The following is a 21,503-nucleotide window of genomic DNA, read 5'->3' as shown; positions in this document are numbered from 1 at the left end:
CACTTCCTGTTATCTGTAAAGTATTACTACTGCTAGGTTACTCACTAACGCAAGAGTTACACCATAGAAATAGAATCACTATAACGGATATCCCCTCAGACCATTGAATTGACTTGAATGAGGATGTCCGTTCTAGTGATTCTATTTCTTTGAGTTAGATATGACACCACACACCTCACCAAAGACGAATGGAGAAAATACTACAGGTAAGTGATACACATCTAGTGCTAGATTGCTGTGATGCTAGTATGGATAGAATGCACACAGCAATAAAATGGTGCATGACTACTATTTATTCAAACGGGTTAGTTTCAGGTCTTCATGAAACCACGGGCAATGCCACTGACTGAGTAGAAGGGCTGTCTTCATAGGACATGTCGACTTTGATGAGGTGGGGGAGGTGGGAGTGTGTAAGGGTTTGTGGTAAGGAGAGGACTTCAGCTAATGTTTGAAATGCTTATAGAGACTGTACAAGTGACTAAATCAAACATGTATCTTACAAGGTGTAATTGAAAATAGGCCTTAAGCAGTATTGCAATATTAAGGACAGAAGCACTATGAGCAAATCAAATATTTCACTAGTCAGCAGCCTTGTAGTGTTCAGTATCTACATCAGTTAGCATCCTAACAAGAGAGCTAGAGCGTCGCAATAACAGTGCATTTTTAGCTGCAACACTGGAAGCGTAGCTTTTGCAGGCATGAGAAGAACGCGAGACAGACACTTTATCAAGTGTTCTTGGGCGTGAGAGACATGTCAAATTCTTGAAAGTAGAACCAGGGCGTAAATTTACACCGAGCAACACAAGCCTCTCGCGGAGCCACGCCGCTTACGCCCAGGTTTCATTGACATGAATGGGAGCCTCTCGTGCTCTGAAACAGTTACTCGTCCAGTGTAGCACGCCTGTAACTCCCGGTTCCCATTTGAGAGAGTAGGCTAGAGTTCCGAAGGTGCATGCTAGGACTGTGGTCAGATCACATCTCGGAAGGGGTTAGTTTGTCAGTCTAAGTAGTAGGAGGGCAGCATTAGCGAAGGGAGTAAAAAGCCAGAGTTAGGGACAAAAATCAGATGATTTCAGTACCTGCTTCTTTTTCAAAGACGGTACCTTTAACGGCTTGGATAGGAGGAGAGAGAATGAGAGGTGGAAAGAGAGAGGGAAAGGTGAGGAGGGAGTGGCATACAGCAGGTGTTCATCAGGGATGGATGTGGGTAGAGAACATTAGGAAGACATACAGCTGACAAACATCATTGTTGTAGTGGAGAAAAAACATTAAGGAGGTAGACATCTTCAAGACAGGAAATAAGAGAAAAAGAGAGTGGATTGAGAGAGAGGGAGAGAGAAATACAAAGAAAGAGAGTGGAGCGAGAGAAAGGGGGCATGTCTTCATCATGAGGATGAGAAAAATGTGTTTGATATCTGCAGGGTTCAGTGGTTTTTAGGACAGTTTGATGCTGAGGTAGCAAGGTCATTGTGTTTCTGTGTTTGCGGGGGTGTATGACGAAGAAAGAGCAGCATGTTTTTGTAACAGAGGGATGTGTTTCTTGTGAAATTAACTTCTCTCTTAGAATCTACGAGCACTGACTTTGCTCATAACTTTTTTATTGAGGAAAAATGTACTTCCCACGACAGTGATATGTTGTCGTCTCACCTAGCTATCTTAAGATGAATGCACTAACTGTAAGTCCCTATGGATAAGAGCGTATGCTAAATGACAAAAGTGTGAAATGTAGAATCCGATCAGAATGTTCTGATGTTTAAACAATCTGAATCAGAAGGTTCACACAAGCATGTAGAAGCTAATTAAAATGTACATGTTTATACATCCAGAGATGCCATTCTAGATGCACTACTTCTATCTATGCACTATGACGTACTGGCTAAGTCTAATACTTACGTGTCCACTGCTCGGATCCCGGGGAAAGCCACTTTTAAGTGGGAATGGACGTGGTGGAGGTGCATGAACAGGGAAAGTGCCCACGTACTGGCGTGGCAGCTGGTAAACATGATGGGGGAAATATGGCTAGAGGGAGGGGGGGAATACCAGGGAGATAGGAAACACGTTTAACATGGGGTAAAATAAAATATAAACAACACTTAAAGGAGTCTGATGATGAGATATGAGAAACAGACTGAGGCAAATTAAGTCAAAACAGGCAAATTAAATACATTCACAGCCAGTCTAATACACTGTATGTATGCATGTAGTGACTTCAGAAAGTATTCACACCCCTTGACTTTTTCTACACACAATATCAAACAATGTTTTTTTTTTTACAAATTAATAAAAAATGAAAAGGCTGTAAAAGTATTCAACCACATTGTCATGGCAAGCTTAAATTAGTTCAAGAGTAAAAATGTGCTTAAAACAAGGTTATATGGACTCTGTGTGCAATAATAGTGTTCAACATGATTTTTTAATGACTACCCAATTTCTGTACCCCACACATACAAACATTTCAAACACAGGTTCAACCGCAAAGACCAGGGAGATTTTCCAATGCCTCGCAAAGAAGGGCACCTATTGGTAGATGGGTAAAAAAAAAAAAAAAAAAAAAAAAAAAAAAAAAAGCAGACACTGAATATCCCTTTGAGCATGGTGAAATTATTAATTACACTTTGGATGCTGTATCAATACACCCAGCCACTACAAAGATACAGGCGTCCTTCCTAACTCAGTTGCCGGAGAAGAAGGAAACTGCTCACGGATTTCACCATGAGGCCAATGGTGACTAAAACAGTTACAGAGTTTAATGGCTCTGATTGGAGAAAACTGAGAATGGATCAACAACAATGTAGTTACTCCACAATACTAACCTGACTGACAGAGTGAAAAGGAAGACTGTACAGAATAAAACTATTCCAAAACATGCATTCTGTTTGCATTATGGCACTAAAGTAAAACTGAGGCAGACTCATCCATTGCTTAAAAATATTACATGTTTGCATCAAGGCACTAAAGTAATACTGTAAAAAAAAAAAAAAAAAGAACTTTATGCCCTAAATATAAAGCGTTATGTTTGGGGCAAATTCAACACAACACATCACTTGAGTACCACACTTCATATTTTCAAGCATGGTGGTGGCTGCATGGATGGCTGCATGGGTGTGCTTGTCATCAGCAAGGACTAGAGAGTTTTTTTTAGGATAAAAAGATACAGATCAGAGCTGAGCCCAGGCAAAATCATAGCGGAAAACCTTGTTCAGTCTGCTTTCCAACAGACACTGGGAAACAAATTCACCACTCGACAGGACAATAACCTAAAACACAAGACCAAATATAAACTGAAGTTGCTTACAAGGACAAAATCGAATGTTCGGCCTAGTTACAGTTTGGACTTAAAATCGTCTTGAAAATCTATGGCAAGACTTGAAAATGCTCAACAACTTGACAGAGCTTGAATATTTTTCTTAAAAGAATAATGTCCAAATATTGTAAAATCCAGGTGTGAAAAGCCCTTTTGTTACTTTTACTCCCTTTTCTCCAATTTTGTGGTATCCAATTGGTAGTTACACTCGTCTCATCGCTGCGACTCCCGTACAGACTAGGGAGAGGCGAAGGTCGAGAGACGTGCGTCCTCGCGACAGAGCCTGTACTCGAACCCAGAATCTCTAGTGGCACAGCTAGGACAGCGATGCAGTGTCTTAGACCACTGCGCCACAAGACTTACCTAAAAATACGTACAGCTGTTATCGCTGCCAATGGTGATTCTAACATGTATTACTCAGGGATATTTCTGTATTTAATTTTCAATACATTTGCAAAATTTCTAAAAACATGTTTTCACTTTGTCATTATTGGGGTACTGTGTGTAGATGGGTGAGAGAAAATACATATACTTCATTTATTTTGAATTCAGGCTGTAACACAACAAAATGTGGAATAAGTCAAGGGGTATGAATACTTCCTGAAGGCACCGTATGTATGTTACATTACAGATAACTGAAACATTACAAAACTATAAATAACATGACAGCTCTGTAAATGATATACCAAAAGTGTCCCACAAAGTGAGAAGGGGGACGATAACATAAACATGATTGGAAGGGTGGTGGGAAATGCAGAAAAAGTCATGGGTTGAGGTTCAAAGCACTTTGCTTTGTTGCAGAGGCCATCATGTGTCCTCTTAATTTACAGCATTTCCCTCACTCAGACAACAAATAATTGTGCTTCTACACCTGCATTGCTTGCTGTTTGGGGTTTTAGGCTGGGTTTCTGTACAGCACTTTGAGATATCAGCTGATGTACGAAGGGCTATATAAATAAATTTGATTTGATTTGATAATTAGCAAGTTGCCCAATTAGCGAGAGGGATGGGGGCAACTTCTTGTCGTATGCGGTGCTCAAGTTCAGAACGTCTGTCAGTCAAATATCGCATGTTACTGTGCAGCTGCATTCCAATTAAGGCACTTATCTAAGGCCCTGTAAATTCTGTGATGCGGAAAACGGGGACAGAATCATGAATCCAGACATTAAAACTGAATTCAACAATATTAAAAATGGTTTTGAACTTAGTAGGATATAAACTAAATGAATTTATAATTAATTAATTTTCCAGAGTTTATCATAAGACATGAACAGAATGCATCAGTGATTCGTATTTCCTGCAACTTTCTGATAACGCAACAAGAATCCCCCATCTGTGTTGCGCACATCTACCACCACTGTAGCCTATCGCAATGATGCTAATGACAAGTCTTCTGGTAGATGGAAAGGCTTTCCCTAAAACCTTCTCAATTTAAATGTTAACTACAAAGTAGCCTGTGCTTACCTGGCAGAATGATATGATTATTTGAATCAATCCAGTGGGTATTTGATTTGCAAACGCTACCAACACATGTGCGCTACAAAAACATAGATAAACAGCCTCTTGCTAGGTGGCATTAGAATTAAAGGGTAGATACACCCAAAATTCAATCATTTTTCCAGGACCTGAAAAGTGGCCTTCTGATGTGGTTTAAGCATTTTTTGTGGTCTTAAAAGAGCAAAAAACGGAATATACAGGGGAAAACGGAAACCAGGAAAAACTAAACGGATTAAAAAACTATTTTGGAAAAACTAAACAGCATCAAGCAAATAATACAATTGATTTTATAGGGCCCTACTTATCAGTGCCCAAATCTGGGTATGAGTGTAAAGGGCTACAGGACATTCTACTCCAACATGCATGAACATTTAATTAATTCTTATTCTTTGAAACGCATCTGGAAATCAAGGACAGTTCAATAGTATCTCTTGATGTCAATGTCATCACCAGCCAAATCTATATTAACCCCCAAAATGATATAGCTAGCGTAACGTTACTGCATTTTAGCGTACGCAAACACGTAACTGCCAAAATAAAGGAAACACCAACATATAGTGTCTTAATAGGGTGTTGGACCCACACGAGGGAGAATAGCTTCAATGCACCTTGGTATAGATTCTACAAGTGTCTGGAACTGTATCGGGGTGATGCGACACCATTCTTCCACAAGAAACTCGGCGCCGATTTAGCAGCAGGGGAAACACTGGACACGATATAGGCCTAGAGTCAGAGTCTACAACTAAAGCTTCGGTCATTCCGTTTGGAACCAGGCCCTTCTCAGAGTCCTGGCAATGAAAGGACCATGATGTTGATGACATGGTGGTGTTCTTCCCTATACACTCACCCTGTTGTAGAAGGGGTGCTGGGGGCCAGCTATGCCACTGTAGTAGCTGCTGTGTGGCGGTGGGGACACCACCCCGGGCGGGTTGAAGGGCCCGTTGAAGGAGGGGGAGTAGGCGGACATGCCTGACTGCTGGCTGTAGACGGAAGTAGGGCGGGGAGCGGCCTCCTGCAATGGCAGACTGGGATAGGTCACTGCTCCGATGCTCATCTGCTCCCTGGCAGCACGCACATCTGGGGGGGGGGGGGGGGAGAGAGATACAGGCAAAGAGAAATGTGAAATTCAAAGTAATAAAAAAAAATGACATTTAACTCTTCCAGTCTCTTTCAGAAATCATCCAAAAGTCAACTGCTGTATTCAGGTTGCCTACGTCATGTCTACAAACAATTGTGTGGAACTCAAATGATTTGGCACACAGACACAGTTAGCTAGGCTCCCCTTCACCTGCGATATGCACGTCAGAGAGCGAGAGAGCGAAAGAGGGACGCTGACAGAAAAAGTTTTTACAAAACTCAGATGTTGTAAATCGACATTTGATAAGTAGTTTTATTAGTATGAACAGGCTTACATCTAAAATGCACTGAAAACAAACCTGAAACAAACTATAGTACCTCTATGACTATCACTCACCTGCGATGATCTCTCGTAGTTTGGGGTCGAGGTTGACGGTGCAGGGCAGGAAAGTTTTCATGTCGCGCGAGTTGAGGACCGGGGTACGGGAGGAGAGGAACACCTCGAAGCTACGCACATCCCCGTCAATCTCCAACAGGGGCTCCACATCTTTAGTGGTGGGAATGTTTTTGGAGATCCTAAAAACACCAGAGATAAACATTGAAAAAGCCATTACAGATGAGGAAAGAGCTATAGCTATTCTAAACTGAAAGGCTGCTTCTTTTGTTTGGCTTACTTTTATGTAGCTTACCCACAAAAGACTTAGATACAACATAAAATATATCTTTATCCAAAACATGTAGGTACGGGAAGGAGGTTACAGGAAATGAAATTGCAATAAGGAAAATAATATCATTTTAAAAATAAGAAAAAATAAGAATTCTGTGAGCTTCATGGATAAGGCACATAAAATAATATTTCAAGTGACAATGAAGGAAGTTTGAATCATTCAGGGGAACATTTTTTTAATGGAATATACAGTTGAAGTCGGAAGTTTACATACGCTTAGGTTGGAGTCATTAAAACTTGTTTTTCAACCACTCCACAAATTTCTTGTTAACAAGCTATAGTTTTGGCAAGTCGGTTAGGACATCTACCTTGTGCATGACACAAGTATTTTTTTCAACAATTATTTACAGACAGATTATTTCACTTATAACTCAGTGTATCACAATTCCAGTGGGTCAGAAGTTTACATACACTAAGTTGACTGTGCCTTTAAACAGCTTGGAAAATTCCAGAAAATGATGTCATGGCTTTAGAAGCTTCTGATAGGCTAATTGACATCATTTGAGTCAATTGGAGGTGTACCTGTGGATGAATTTCAAGGCTTACCTTCAAACTCACTGTCTCTTTGCTTGACATCATGGGAAAATCAAAAGAAATCAGCCAAGACCTCAGAAAAACAATTGTAGACCTCCACAAGTCTGGTTCATCCTTGGGAGCAATTTCCAAACGCCTGAAGGTACCACATTCATATGTACAAACAATAGTACGCAAGTATAAACACCATGGGACCAAGCACCCATCCTACCACTCAGGAAGGAGACTGTCTCCTAATGTACTTTGGTGCGAAAAGTGTACTTTGGTGCGCAAATCAATCCCAGAACAACAGCAAAGGACCTTGTGAAGATGCTGGAGGAAACGGGTACAAAAGTATCTATATCCACAGTAAAACAAGTCCTATATCGACATAACCTGAAAGGCCGCTCAGCAAGGAAGAAGCTACTGCTCCAAAACTGCCATAAAAAAGCCAGACTACGGTTTGCAAATGCACATGGGGACAAAGATCATACTTTTTGGAGAAATGTGCAGTGACTACGCTTTTGTCTAATGGGTCATTTAAATGAAACTACAATAATTCAACCAATTGGACGCAATTCTAATGATGATTCAACCAATTAAACAAAACCTTATTGCACATTTTCAAAACAGATCTTTCTCATTTAAAACAAAACCCTCACTCATGCAACTTAAGACATGTGTTTCAAGAAGATCTTAGTTTTGGGGGATTTGGAGAGGGGGTTGGGGACCACAGTACCTCTGGTAGATGGTCTTGAGGGTGACCTAGTGTTAGGGGGTATAGGGGGACTACAGTACACTACCTTTCCTAGATGGTCTTGGGTGTAGTTTTAAAAGGACAACATTACCTCTCATAGATGGTCTTGAGGGCGGCCTGGTCGGGAATGCCGTCGGTCTCCTCCAGGAATAGGATGAGCCAGGAGGTCCTGTAGGGCCACGTCTCAGTAAGGTTGATCCACGACGCCAGGCGGTCCCAGTTGAACGTGATCTGATTGGCCCTTAGCAGACGACCTGTAGACAAACAGAACAGCATTGTGCCAGTCATCCTGGAGAAAACAAACAGTGTTTCCTCCACAATATATTATTCACAATCATCTGTCCATTAATCATTTTCTAGATGGCCAATTGTGGTTTATGTAGTAAACCCAGTGACAAACATGGGGGTAGCTACTGTGTGTGTGTGCCAGCACGCGTCTGTCTGCCTGCATGACTGTGTGTGTTTGTGTCTGACTGTGTGTGCCCCACCTGTGACAGAGACTATGTTGAGCAGCCTCCGCATGGTCTGGGGACTGATGTCACTGAACCAGTCCTCTGTCACCAGCAGCTTGCTCAGGTCAAAGGACATCTGCCGCGTCACCGTCCTCTGCATCTGCCTGCGCCGGTATGTGTCCTATACACAGACAGAGAAACCATATATTAACTTTGTTCAAAAGTCGACTTTGGGCACGAAAAAAGGTCCAACTCTGCCCCTTTCTCAAAATTCTAACAGAAATGGGGCGTGCCTTTGGTGGTTCATTGAGGTGCCATTCTGGTAATGTGCGCCGCGACCGACGTAGCTAGTTATTTAGTCAAGCTAGCCACTTTAGTTAGCCACTAACTCCTTAAGTGTGTGTGCTGACATCATTTCACAGGATTTGTTTTAAGACGGAAGCTGTAGAGATCGGTAAGACATGGCACTTCTGTAGCCTAATATCTTATTCATCCATTTGTTTTTAAGCATTAAATGACCTGGTATGATGGTGATCATCAATCTGATCTTTATTGACCACAGAGATTCAGGACTCCCATTCAACACCCCATCTGAAAGATGGCACCCTACAAAGGGCAATGTCCCCAATCCCTGCCTTGGGAGCTTTTTTTCAGACCAGAGGAAAGAGCTATGAGATTGGTCCTGGATGCATCCCAAATGGCACCCTATCTCCTTTATAGTGCACTACTTATGACCAGAAAACAAAATGTCTGGTAAAAAGAAGTGCACTACAGAGGGAATAGAATCAAAGCACCTGCATATGACTGAATTTCCATGTGTAGATAGATGTGTGGTTATTATATTGATTTAAACATGCCCGATCTGAAGGCGTTTGATGATACTATTAGTGGCTGTGTTGACCCATATGCCAGTCCTCTTCGGGAATCCACCAGGCCACACACACACAAACACGCACGGCAAGAAGTGCACCAGCAGAAACGGTCACCCTGATGCTAGCTCCAAGTTGTTTACTCTTGCGTCATTTTTTACTTTATTTGCTCATGACGTTTCTGTGATTTCTATGACAGACATGCACTTCTGGACATCAGAATGGCGGTTACTCACCAGAAATATTGACTTTCCAGAACCATACTTTCTTTCTTTTTTGTTCTCCAGAAGCATTCCCATTCATTCTGGTAGCCCTACCAAAAAGAACGACGGAGGCGAGGAAGGAGAGCTGGCCGTTCTAGTCAGACTAAGGAGGGCAAATCATCGACCGCAGTCTCTGGACAATAAGGTAGACAAGCTCAGGGCAAGGATTTCCCATCAACGGGACACAGACAGTAACGTAATACACCTGACTGAAACATGGCTCTCGGATTCCGTGCTGAATCCAGCTATCCAGACTGCTGAGTTTTCCCTACATTGCGCGGACAGGGTCGAAAGGAATTATCCAGGAAAAGTAAAGGAGGAGGGGTTTGCTTCACCATCAACAACACAATGGTGTGACTGTGGTAATGTACAAACCTTACGACTTTTTGTTCTCCCGATCTAGAATATCTCACGACTAAATGTCGACCCCAAAATACTAACCCTTGCTGTCTCCCTGCACAGACCTGCACCTTTGAGACTATTTGCACCTTAGAGACTCTCCAAACATTCAACCTATACACACACAAACACCCATGAACACCCATAAACACAAACACACACACAGCTGTTCTATTATATACTATTAATTCATCTGCACGACCAAGACACTACTTTATATTTGTACAGTCATACTTATAGCACATTCATTATCTATACTGTATACCATATTGTGTACATAGAAGGCTGTTACTATGCATACCTCTTTTACTATTGTAATTATTGATAATTGTACTGCAATGTTGAGGCAGCTAGCAGACAAGCATTTCACTGTACCTTTTGTCCATGATGTAAACTGTGTACGTGACAAATTAAATGAGATTTGATTTGACACACACACACACTCTTCTCTCTCTTACCCTGCGGTTTAGGGTGGTCTTGCTGCCAAACTTTGTCATTTCTCCGATGCTGTGCTGGGATAGCTTCCTGTCTAGCTCCTCATGCCAGCCTACAGACAGGAAAGATGTAGATGAGAAATCAGAGCTAATAACAGATCAATCATTTGACACATTCAGTCATAGTCCCGATTTGGGAGCTACAGTTGTGTGCAATGGGAGTCATTTGGGTTTTGGAGGTGGCTGTATGTGTTCAGTGTCTGGATGAATGTGAATGAGCGCGTGTGCACGAGTCATGTGTGGCTGTGCAAGTCCATCTTTACCGTCTGAGTGGTACGGATTACCGTCTGAGTTGCTGGTGTCTCCGTTAGCAGGCGCTGCCACACACATCTTCCTGGCGCTACTCAACCCCCGGCTGTTGAGGAAGACGGGCAGGTGGACGATGTTCCTCATGTAGTCATGGCCGTTGATGTTGGAGTCCCTGAGCACGCTGTTCAGGTTCTGGTTGATAGCCTTGATGATGATGTGGGGGTCGCTGGCGAAGATGGAGATGAAGGGGCCTTTGGAAAACAGCACCCTCACCTGGTGAAGCAGGGAGAAACAAGGTACATATGGTGAGGTGTGTGGGGAAAGAAAGGTGTGTGTGTGTTTAATTATCCTTGTGGGTACCAGAAATCCTCACAAGGATTGTAAAACAAGGGGAAAAAAATCAGACAAGTGGGGACATTTTGCCAAACCCCACGAGGAAAAATGCTATTTTAGGCTTAGGGGTTAGGTTTAGGGATAGGGTTACAATTAGGGATAAGATATAGCGTTAGGTATAGTTTTAGGGTTAGGAGCTAAGGTTAGGTTTAGGGTTACAATTAGGGTTAGGAGTTAGGGGTAGGTATAGTTTTAGGGTTAGGATTTAAGGTTAGGTTTAAGGAAAATAGGGGTTAGGGAAAATATAATTTTGGAAGGGAATCAATTTGGTCCCCACAAGGATAGCATTACAAAGCTGTGTGTGTGTGTGTGTGTGTGTGTGTGTAGCATATTCATTTTTCTATTCTAAAACCTTTTCCACAGCAGCCAGCTCATAACTCCATTATCCAAATGTGCAAGACATTGAAATATTATATTTTGTGACTGCTGTCAATGTCTCAACAAATTGCTCTAATCAATGAGGGATGTTGCTTCTGACAACAAAGACATCTTACATAAAATATCCAATATTTACTTTGACCAAAGATTGTATTTGTAAACAAGAAGCAGCAAGTTTAGATCCTCAAATAAATTGATCAGATTACAGAAAATTGCATTACTGTAAATAATAAGAAAAATCATGACATCTTCTGGAATCTTTGTGAGTAATGTATGTGTGTTCTTTCTATTATTGGGACAGATCGAAATAATTCCATTTGTCGACAAAAGCCCCACACAAGGTGAGGAGTTGGGGAAGAACATATCAATGTTAGTGTTCAAGGTTATACAGTATACCCTACCACCCTTTGACTGTGTGTGTGTGTGTGTGTGTGTGTGTGTGTGTGAGAGACTGTGTAAGCCCTGCCCAGGCCGCTCTGCCTCCTTAGGCGAGACATAGAAATCTCTGCCCCCCTCCTATCCCCGCAGAATCAGAATAGCGTAGCCTACAGCGTTGGCTCGCAATGCAGTTTTGTGAATGCCCATCCATGTCGTAACGTTTGTAAAACAGGCATTTGCGTTGGCTTTATTCGCCTAGACATTAGTCCTGACCAATGATTAAGACGAAACACTTTGGCTATTTAAGATGGGCATATGAGCTACCCAAGTTTATCAGTTGTAATTGTTTGCATATTTGCAATGAGCATCAATGTGCTTACACAGCGAGAAATGCAGAAGTATTTTCTTATTCGCTATGATCAGCTCGTAAAAAAAAAAATGTACTCATAGGCTTACTTACATTCATGAGAATTTAGCCAATGGAGTAAAACTCCCGGACAGCACTCCTGAGTAGGGCTGTTGAGGTGACTGTATTACCACCACACCGGCAGTCATGAGCATTGACCGCAGTAAAATTCCATGTGGCCGCTAAGTCACAGTAATCTCCTTTTATGCACTCTGGACATGCTTTGGTAGTACCCAACTCGCTAATGACGATCAGGTCCTAATGGCCTAGTACTCAGGACTTTACTGTCCCTCTAGCCACTCTGACATCAATGCAAATGAAAATCATGTCAAAAACACACATCATCAAAGCAGTAGGCCTATAGTACTTTTAAAACTCACCTCACTGTGATGATCAATTAGAAAAAAAGAAGTTCAACAGCAGGTTGAAACAGTGTAAAACATGGTTGTTGTGGATGTTGTTTCATAGCTACACAGAATGTCTCACCACCATGCGTTTCCATCTCCTCTCTCTCCTTTACTCCTTTCTCGAGCACGCAGACGGGCTGTCAACAGTTTAGTGAAATGTATTTAAATGCAAAAACATGTTACTGTAGATGTTCCCACGCAGACTTGACTTGGTTTCCCATATTAAGTACTGGGTAGCTGCAGGAACAAGGTTGGAGAGCCCATGGCATACAGAGTTTGGGCAGAATATCACAGCGAGAGCATGCTCCTCAAACAGTGGTTGATGCGTGGAGTGAAGTAAGTGTTGTTATATTTATTTCTGAGCTGCTCATATTAAGCACACGCTGCGCTATTAAAACCGAAGTAGCCTACAAAACATTTGCTATTGGAGTGCATACAGATGACATGTCTTTTTCCCCCTGTCCCCGTTCCTGCCCATTTGATAACGGGCCATTCTAAATCAAAACTAATTTGACATATTAGTAAAGACGAGATTAAATTGAGTATAGTCTGATGGGTGAACATATGATCACTTGATGAGAACAGCTGTGCAGCCGGAGACAAGGGACAGAGCACAAGCTTTTTTTTGCTACTTTCTCAAATCATCAAGTCTGTAGTCGCATCATGCAGCCCATATATGTTTAGATTTTTAAGGTATTCTAAGGTTTGTATCATTCACAACTAAAGTTGCCACATAACTAAAAATGTTGCATATAGGACCTGTTTCTCAATTATCACGTATACGTTCAACACAGCCATTTCAGTCGTTCTGTAACGGGAAAAATACCCTTTCTATTTTATTCAATTATATTCTTCTTACTATAAAATCATCTAAAATAAAATAATGTCACAGGACTTATATGCATATATTGTCAGCTAAATGAACTAGCCCACAGCCTATGGCATGGAGCATAGCCAGATAACATAGGCCTACAGTAGTCAAACTCATCTTCAGTTCTTCTGAAATACATTTTCATTCATATCATGTTTCTTCAGACCTGACAAAATTAAATCATGTATTTATTGTGATGGTATACAGTGGGGCAAAAAAGTATTTAGTCAGCCACCAATTATGCAAGTTCTCCCACTTAAAAAGATGAGAGGCCTGTAATAAACACTTCAACTACGACAGACAAAATGAGAAAAAAAAATCCAGAAAATCACATTGTAGGATTTTTTATGAATTTATTTGCAAATTATGGTGGAAAATAAGTATTTGGTCAATAACAAAAGTTTCTCAATACTTTGTTATATACCCTTTGTTGGCAATGACAGAGGTCAAACATTTTCTGTAAGTCTTCACAAGGTTTTCACACACTGTTGCTGGTATTTTGGCCCATTCCTCCATGCAGATCTCCTCTAGAGCAGTGATGTTTTGGGGCTGTTGCTGGGCAACACAGACTTTCAACTCCCTCCAAAGATTTTCTATGGGGTTGAGATCTGGAGGCTGGCTAAGCCACTCCAGGACCTTGAAATGCTTCTTACGAAGCCACTCCTTCGTTGCCTGGGCGGTGTGTTTGGGATCATTGTCATGCTGAAAGACCCCAGCCACGTTTCATCTTCAATGCCCTTGCTGATGGAAGGAGGTTGTCACTCAAAATCTCACGATACATGGCCCCATTCATTCTTTCCTTTACACGGATCAGTCGTCCTGGTCCCTTTGCAGAACAACAGCCCCAAAGCATGATGTTTCCACCCCCATGCTTCACAGTAGGTATGGTGTTCTTTGGATGCAACTCAGCATTATTTGTCCTCCAAACACGACGAGTTGAGTTTTTACCAAAAAGTTATATTTTGGTTTCATCTGACCATATGACATTCTCCCCATCTTCTTCTGGATCATCCAAATGCTCTCTAGCAAACTTCAGACGGGCCTGGACATGTACTGGCTTAAGCAGGGGGACACGTCTGGCACTGCAGGATTTGAGTCCCTGGTGGCGTAGTGTGGTACTGATGGTAGGCTTTGTTACTTTGGTCCCAGCTCTCTGCAGGTCATTCACTAGGTGTGGTTCTGGGATTTTTGCTCACCGTTCTTGTGATCATTTTGACCCCACGGGGTGAGATCTTGCATGGAGCCCCAGTTCGAGAGAGATTATCAGTGGTCTTGTATGTCTTCCATTTCCTAATAATTGCTCCCACAGTTGATTTCTTCAAACCAAGCTGCTTACCTATTGCAGATTCAGTCTTCCCAGCCTGGTGCAGGTCTACAATTTTGTTTCTGGTGTCCATTGACAGCTCTTTGGTCTTGGCCATAGTGGAGTTTGGAGTGTGACTGTTTGAGGTTGTGGACAGGTGTCTTTTATACTGATAACAAGTTCAAACTTGTGCCATTAATACAGGTAACGAGTGGAGGACAGAGGAGCCTGTTTTAAAGAAGAAGTTGCAGGTCTGTGAGAGCCAGAAATTTTGCTTGTTTGTAGGTGACCAAATACTTATTTTTCACCATAATTTGCAAATAAATTCATTAAAAATCCTACTATGTGATTTTCTGGATTTTTAAAATAATTTTGTCTGTCATAGTTGAAGTGTACCTATGATGAAAATTTACAGGCCTCTCTCATCTTTTTAAGTGGGAGAACTTGCTCAATTGGTGGCTGACTAAATACTTTTTTGCCCCACTGTATATTACATTGATTTGACTTTTTAAAATGTAGATGCTTCAAAGCGCATCAGCGGCTTGTACGTGTGGAGGCCCGGAGATGCTAAAAGAGTTTATGTTAATTAACGGTCAATTACCGTGAGACTGGCAGTCTTTTGCTTGACGATAACCGGCTGACAACATTTCATGACTGCCACAGCCCTACTCCTGAGTAGCCCAATTTCATTCCATATTGCCCATTTTATTTTCACTTGTTCTGTTTTTAGGATATGGTGTTTTAACATGCAAAGTCATATTCAAATCGAAGTGCATTTTTATTTGATAGGGCACGCCCTTTTGGCTATTTGTCATAAATATGGTCTCAAGTCTATAGGCTACAGAAAAACCACATAGGCTACTACTCTTTCTACTATAGGATACATCATTGATGTAGATGACTTGAGCGTTGGTGGACTGCCACAGCACTGCGTCTCTCCAACAGCACCCTAGAGAGGCACACTGGGCACGCGCAAGATAAATATTTTGCGGCCCTGACTTTGGCAATGTGGGCACTGCTTAACATGGTGAGGCATCAGCACTCACCTAAATGGCCCATATGCCGCTGGGAGAGAGACATTTTCATTGTTTTGGGCAGAATTATGTGAAGCAGTATGTGTTGTCGGAGGTGCATCTTGGTCAGTCTTGATGCCGCCCTCGTCAACCTGCCGTCTAAGTGGCTGCCTAATCCTGCCTAATGGGCGGGCTAGCCATGTGCGTGTGGGGTGCTCGCTGCATGTGTGTGCGCGTGTGTCTGTGAAGGGACCTCAGTTCAACACCTAGCAACCCCGTCTGTCACGTCTGCTCCCACCCTTCCCTCCCCAGCATTGCGCACTCCTGCCATCATCATTACGCACACCTGCCTTTCCCCAGTCACGAGCATCAGCGATTATTGGACTCACCTGGACTCAATCACCTCTGTTATTATCTTCCCTATATCTGTCTGGTTCCCCGCTCTGTTCCCTGCTTCTGCATTGATTGTCATATGTCCATGTGCTGATGCTGTTCCTGTCTTGTTCTGTCTGTTCCCGATTAAATGTTTGATTCCCCATACCTGCTTCTCATCTCCGGCGTCGGTTCTTACACCGTCAAGTGGTTTGAATCTCCTGGTTGGGGCTACCACTCAAATATATACACTACATTGCCAAAAGTATATGGACACCTGCTTTTCGAACATCTCATTCCAAAATCATGGACATTAATATGGAGTTGGTCCCCCCTTTAATGCTATAACAGCTTCCACTCTTCTGGGAAGGCTTCTCACTAGATGTTGGAACATTACTGCAGGGACTTGCTTCCAATCAGACACAAGAGCATTAGTGAGGTCGGGCACTGATGTTGGGCGATTAGGCCTGGCTCGCAGGCGGCGTTCCAATTCATCCCAAAGGTGTTCAATGTGATTGAGGTCAGGGCTCTACGCAGGCCAGTCATGTTCTTCCACACCGATCTCGCCATGGATCTCACTTTCTGCACGGGGGCATTGTCATGCTGAAACATGAAAGGGCCTTACCCAAACTTCTGCCATAAAGTTGGAAGTAGAGAATCGTCTAGAAAGTAATTGTATGCTGTAGCGTTAAGACTTTCTTTCACTGGAACTAAGGGGCCTACCCTGAACCATGAAAAAACATTATTCTTCCTCCACCAAACTTTAAAGTAGGCACTATGCATTAGGGCAGGTAGCGTTGCAAAACCAGATTCATACGTCGGACTGCCAGATGGTGAAGCGTTTCCACTCCAGAGTCCAATGTCGGCAAGCTTTACACCACTCCAAACGACGCTTGGCTTTGCGCATGGTGTTCTTAGGCTTGTGTGTAGCTGCTCGGACATGGAAACCCATTTCATGAATCCACTAATTTGAAGAGGTGTCCACATACTTTTGCCATGCAGTGTAAGTTGTTTCTATTCTATTCTATTCTATTTCACTATTTCCGCTACAGCTCAGTCAGATAATAACTCCATTATCCCAATGAACAAAAGACATTGAAATATGACATGTTGTGACCGCTATCAAATGTCTAGATGAATTACTCTAAACATATGAATGATGTTTGTTATTCCGTTACAAAGACATCTTACATAGAAGACCCATTATTTCCCCAAATTAAAGATTTCATTAGTAAACAAGAAGCAGCGAGTTCAGATGGCCTTGCTCCTCTAATAAATTGATCAGATTAAAGACAATTGTATTACTGACAGCTTCTGGAATATTTATGACTGATGTGTTGTTTGCTCTCTTGGGACAGATTGTTTTTGGAAAAAACTCAAAAGGTTGCACAAGGGTGAGATGTTCAAAAAAGTTAAGTGCTCAGAGTGATACGGTATACCCTATCACCCTGTGACTATGTGTGTGTGTGAGTCTTACCGTATCCAGCATCTGCAGTACTTTGTCCTGTTCACAGGAGTCCAGGCCGTCTATGATGACAGCCAGACGTGTCTGGTTCTGAGTGAAGCCATCGATGGTTTTAGCCATCCTCGCCATCAGCTCCACCTCATTCTTCAACACCTGAGGATGGAGGAGAGAGGTACAGCGAGATATAAAGATATGTTGAGACAGGTAGCAGGTATCTGTGTATGTTTGTTTTTGCGTGTGGATGCATGTGTGGCTGTTTGCAGTGCACCCTACCTTCATGAAGCCCTCGCTCTTGAGCTTGTGCATCTTGTTGGCGGCACTGTGCAGCCTCTTCCTCTGAGAGTTTAGCACCGAGTCGGCCACCTGCCACCAGGTCCGGCAGTTGAGCACCAGCGCCAGGCCCACCACGCTGGCCATGGCGATCAGCACGGCGTTCACTGTCTGGTTGGCAACGTCCACCTTTATGCATTTTGAAATTGTCTTATTCATTCAACATTGGTGAAGAAATTCAGACTTTTTAATCACATCGATTTCAGAACCTGCAATAATGCTAAAAGGCCAATAAGCTAGACTAATAAAGTTAAACCTTGAAGATGGCGAGGAGGGCCATGCCGGTGATCAGGCAGCCCAGGATGAAGACGAAGATGACGAAGGAGGGAACGCAGCATGTCTTCTTCCACTTCTTCTTCCCTATAATACATTTTGAATGACAATCAGAACATAAATGCGGATTTTTGCTGCCTATGATCAATTTATCATGAAAGCATAGAAAACAGTAGGTATAAAGTATTCAGTGGGCATACAAATATTTTGAAACAGGAAGTAGGCTACTAACTAAGCTTGTTCAATAAGAACATTCATTCGTATTGTCTGTTGGACGTTTGCAAGCCTTTGTTGTTAGTTCCTACTGAAAACTGTGTATTAACGAATGTAGTGACTGATAGTGACTCAAAGTAGTGCCAACAGTAGAACACATTTGCCCAAGGGGATTCAATAAAGTAAACTGAATTGACTAGTCTGTCCTCCTCTGGTCCTTACCATGTGATTCCTCCGTCTTGAAGACCCTGAAAAGGCGGCTGGCCATGAAACCAAACTCTCTCTCACAGGCATCAGACAGGGTGGCTATCATCTCTGCCAGGCTGGTCTCTCCGCCCACACTGGACAGACGGTTGTAGTCTGTGAACAGGAACCTGCAGGGATACAACAGTAGAGGGAGAGGAGTGGACACATTAAATCATTGGTCACACACAAACTACAACTTAGAACGACTTTATATGGAATTCATAAAGTCTCCATGAGCGCTACATAAATAATATGGAAATAATTGACAAATCAAGGCATATAATGAAGTGATTACATCCAGGACTGATGTGATAAATACGGCATGTGATTGAAGTTTAGATTTCTGGCTTTGCTAAGAGGGATTTGATAGTGATTTTGGGTGGGTGAGGAGGGGTGTGTTATACCTGACGGGAAGTGCGCGGGTGGTCTGTTCGGGCAGGTCAGGGGGGTTGACGAACATCAGTTTGAGCAGCAGCTCCAGGTAGCCAATGTGTCGTGCCAGACGGGTACTGATCACCCATACCCAGTTCCAGTTCTCCCCCTCACGACGACTGCCGAAGTACACCACCACTACAGAGCGAGGGAAACGGTTATCTCCTAACTGGATCATTAACAGCCACCACCACTACAGGCCAAATGAAGACAGCCAGAGTTTAAAAAAACTGTTCCTGTGTCATTAAAGGGGTTTGGAAAAGCCAGTCAGTATAGTGCATAGGCTGTGTGTTAATATACTGTTTATTCAAGCATTAAGTCCAGTAAAAAGTATGAATCCTTTTTCGAATATCCTTGATATCGCTAACTGCATTGTTACCAGAGGTCACTACATTATTGTTACTGGTATAATACTGCCCTCTAGTGTGGCACTTGAAAATAACTTAATACTACTGGACTACATACAAAATGGAGGACAAAGTGATGGTCTCACCGAAGAAGACATAGACCAGGGCCAGCAGGCTCAGGGAGACTGCAATGGCCAGCTTAGGGTCGACGGTGAAGCCCAGGACCAGAGCTACAGAACCACACAGCAGCAGGGACAGGAACAACACCATCCAGGAAAACTGGAACAACGGCTCTACCTGCTGGCCAGCAAACGTCTTCATCTCATCTGGAGAGGGGAAGAAAAGGAGGGGTTGAATGAGGAGTAAGATCAGGCGAGAATAAGTTAATATTTTATTTTTATATTTTATTTGTTAATATTAACAGCCATCTTATTATTAACATGTATAACATATTGTTAAAGGAGTAGTTCACTATTTTACAACTTAATGTTAGATGGTTCCTCACCCTGAAAGTAATCAGGAGAAAAGTTAATCCAACAGCCACTACAAACTTCAGCTAACTTTAGCCATCACAAGCTAACAATCAATGGAAGTGATGTGAGCATCTATTGTTTTTTTTATGGCCAAATCACATTTAGGTAACATCAAACCAAATATGCAGTTGATTTCAGGTGATATATATATATATTTTCTAAATGCTCACATGCATCACTTCCATTGATTGTTAGCTTGTGATGGCTAAAGTGGTAGTGGCTGTTTAAAGAAACTTTCACCCTGGATTACCAGTTTCTCTTGGCCCATAAATTACTTTCAGGGTGAGGAACCATCTAACATCAAGTTGTAAAATAGTGAACTACTCCTTTAACATATCATTATTTTGAGCAGTATCATAAACGCTCAGACTCCTCTATAGAAGTGAGTTGAGCAATGGCAAGCAAACTGCCTTATAGAAAGAGATACAGTGAGCTCCAAAAGTATTGGGACAGTGACACATTTTTGGGAAATGATACAAAAAGTATATGAAAATGATACAAATGACTTTTTTTATGATACAATGACTAGGAAGTTAAAGTGCAGACTGTCAGATTTAATTCATTTTTTTTTATTTATGTGAACCGATTATAAATTACAGCACTTTTTATACATAGTCCATCCTATTTTAGGGGACCCAAAGTACTGGGACAAATTCACTTATATGTGAATTGAAGTAGTGAAAAGTTTAGTATTTGGTCCAATATTCCGAGCACGCAATGATTACATCAAGTTTGTGACTCTACAAACTTGTTGAATGGTATTGCTGTTTGTTTTGGTTGTTTTTCAGATTATTTTGAGCCCAATAGAAATGAATGGTAAATAAATGTATTGTGTCATTTTGGAGTCACTTTTATTGTAAATAAAAATACAATATGTGTCTAAACACTTCTATATTAACGTGGATGCTACCATGATTACGAAAAGTTACAAAAGCACAAATATGATCCCCCAAAACATGCTAACCTCTCACCATTACAGGGGAGATTAGCATTTTTTGGAGGTATGATATTTCTCACTCATCAATATTCATGATTCATTCAGGATTATCCATAATCATGGTAGCATCCACATTAATGTAGAAGTATTTAGAAAAATATTCCATTCTTGTTTACAATAAAAGTAACTCCAAAATGACACACCAAAAAAATTGACATATATTTATATTTTGAGATCTGGCCGCAGACCCCACTTTGAGAATCCCTGGTATAAATAATACTCTTAAGGGGCCTCCCGGGTGCCACCAGAGACTCTGGGTTCGAGCCCAGGCTCTGTCGCAGCTGGCCGCGTCCAGGAAGCCCATGGGGCGGCACACAATTGGCCCAGCGTCGTCCGGGTTAGGGAGTGTTTGGCCGGCAGGGATATCCTTGTCTCATCGTGCACTAGCAACTCCTGTGGCGGGCCGGGCGCAGTGCACGCTGACCAGGTCGCTACGTGTACGGTGTTTCCTCCGACACATTGGTGCGGCTGGCTTCGGGGCTGGATGCGCGCTGTGTTAAGAAGCAGTGCGGTAGGGTTTTGTTTCGAAGGACGCATGGCTCTCG

At 42.2% G+C, this 21,503-nt stretch overlaps 1 protein-coding gene across 5 annotated transcripts in view; it reads right to left on the bottom strand.

Annotated features, from left to right (window-relative positions):
• The window catches only part of kidins220b (kinase D-interacting substrate 220b), a 41,058-nt gene that overhangs the window by 6,665 nt on the left and 12,890 nt on the right, over nt 1-21,503 (bottom strand). For 2 of the 5 annotated variants that reach the window (XM_029677262.2, XM_065026463.1), the window contains exons 14-27: nt 19,575-19,754; nt 19,054-19,219; nt 18,626-18,777; nt 18,174-18,277; nt 17,861-18,046; nt 17,600-17,740; nt 10,616-10,874; nt 10,317-10,405; nt 8,364-8,508; nt 7,967-8,129; nt 6,276-6,454; nt 5,649-5,878; nt 1,894-2,019; nt 1,080-1,112 (exon numbers count right to left, since the gene is read on the bottom strand). In XM_029677262.2, the coding sequence (XP_029533122.1) occupies nt 1,080-1,112; nt 1,894-2,019; nt 5,649-5,878; nt 6,276-6,454; nt 7,967-8,129; nt 8,364-8,508; nt 10,317-10,405; nt 10,616-10,874; nt 17,600-17,740; nt 17,861-18,046; nt 18,174-18,277; nt 18,626-18,777; nt 19,054-19,219; nt 19,575-19,754 (2,153 nt within the window). The remainder of the gene's footprint in view (nt 1-1,079; nt 1,113-1,893; nt 2,020-5,648; nt 5,879-6,275; nt 6,455-7,966; nt 8,130-8,363; nt 8,509-10,316; nt 10,406-10,615; nt 10,875-17,599; nt 17,741-17,860; nt 18,047-18,173; nt 18,278-18,625; nt 18,778-19,053; nt 19,220-19,574; nt 19,755-21,503) is intronic. The other 3 variants (XM_029677264.2, XM_029677265.2, XM_065026464.1) reach the window with 3 other exon arrangements.

This window comes from Oncorhynchus nerka, linkage group LG13, assembly GCF_034236695.1.
Source record: "Oncorhynchus nerka isolate Pitt River linkage group LG13, Oner_Uvic_2.0, whole genome shotgun sequence".
Lineage (NCBI taxonomy): Eukaryota > Metazoa > Chordata > Actinopteri > Salmoniformes > Salmonidae > Oncorhynchus > Oncorhynchus nerka.
This window is presented reverse-complemented; position numbering and strand designations above follow the sequence as displayed.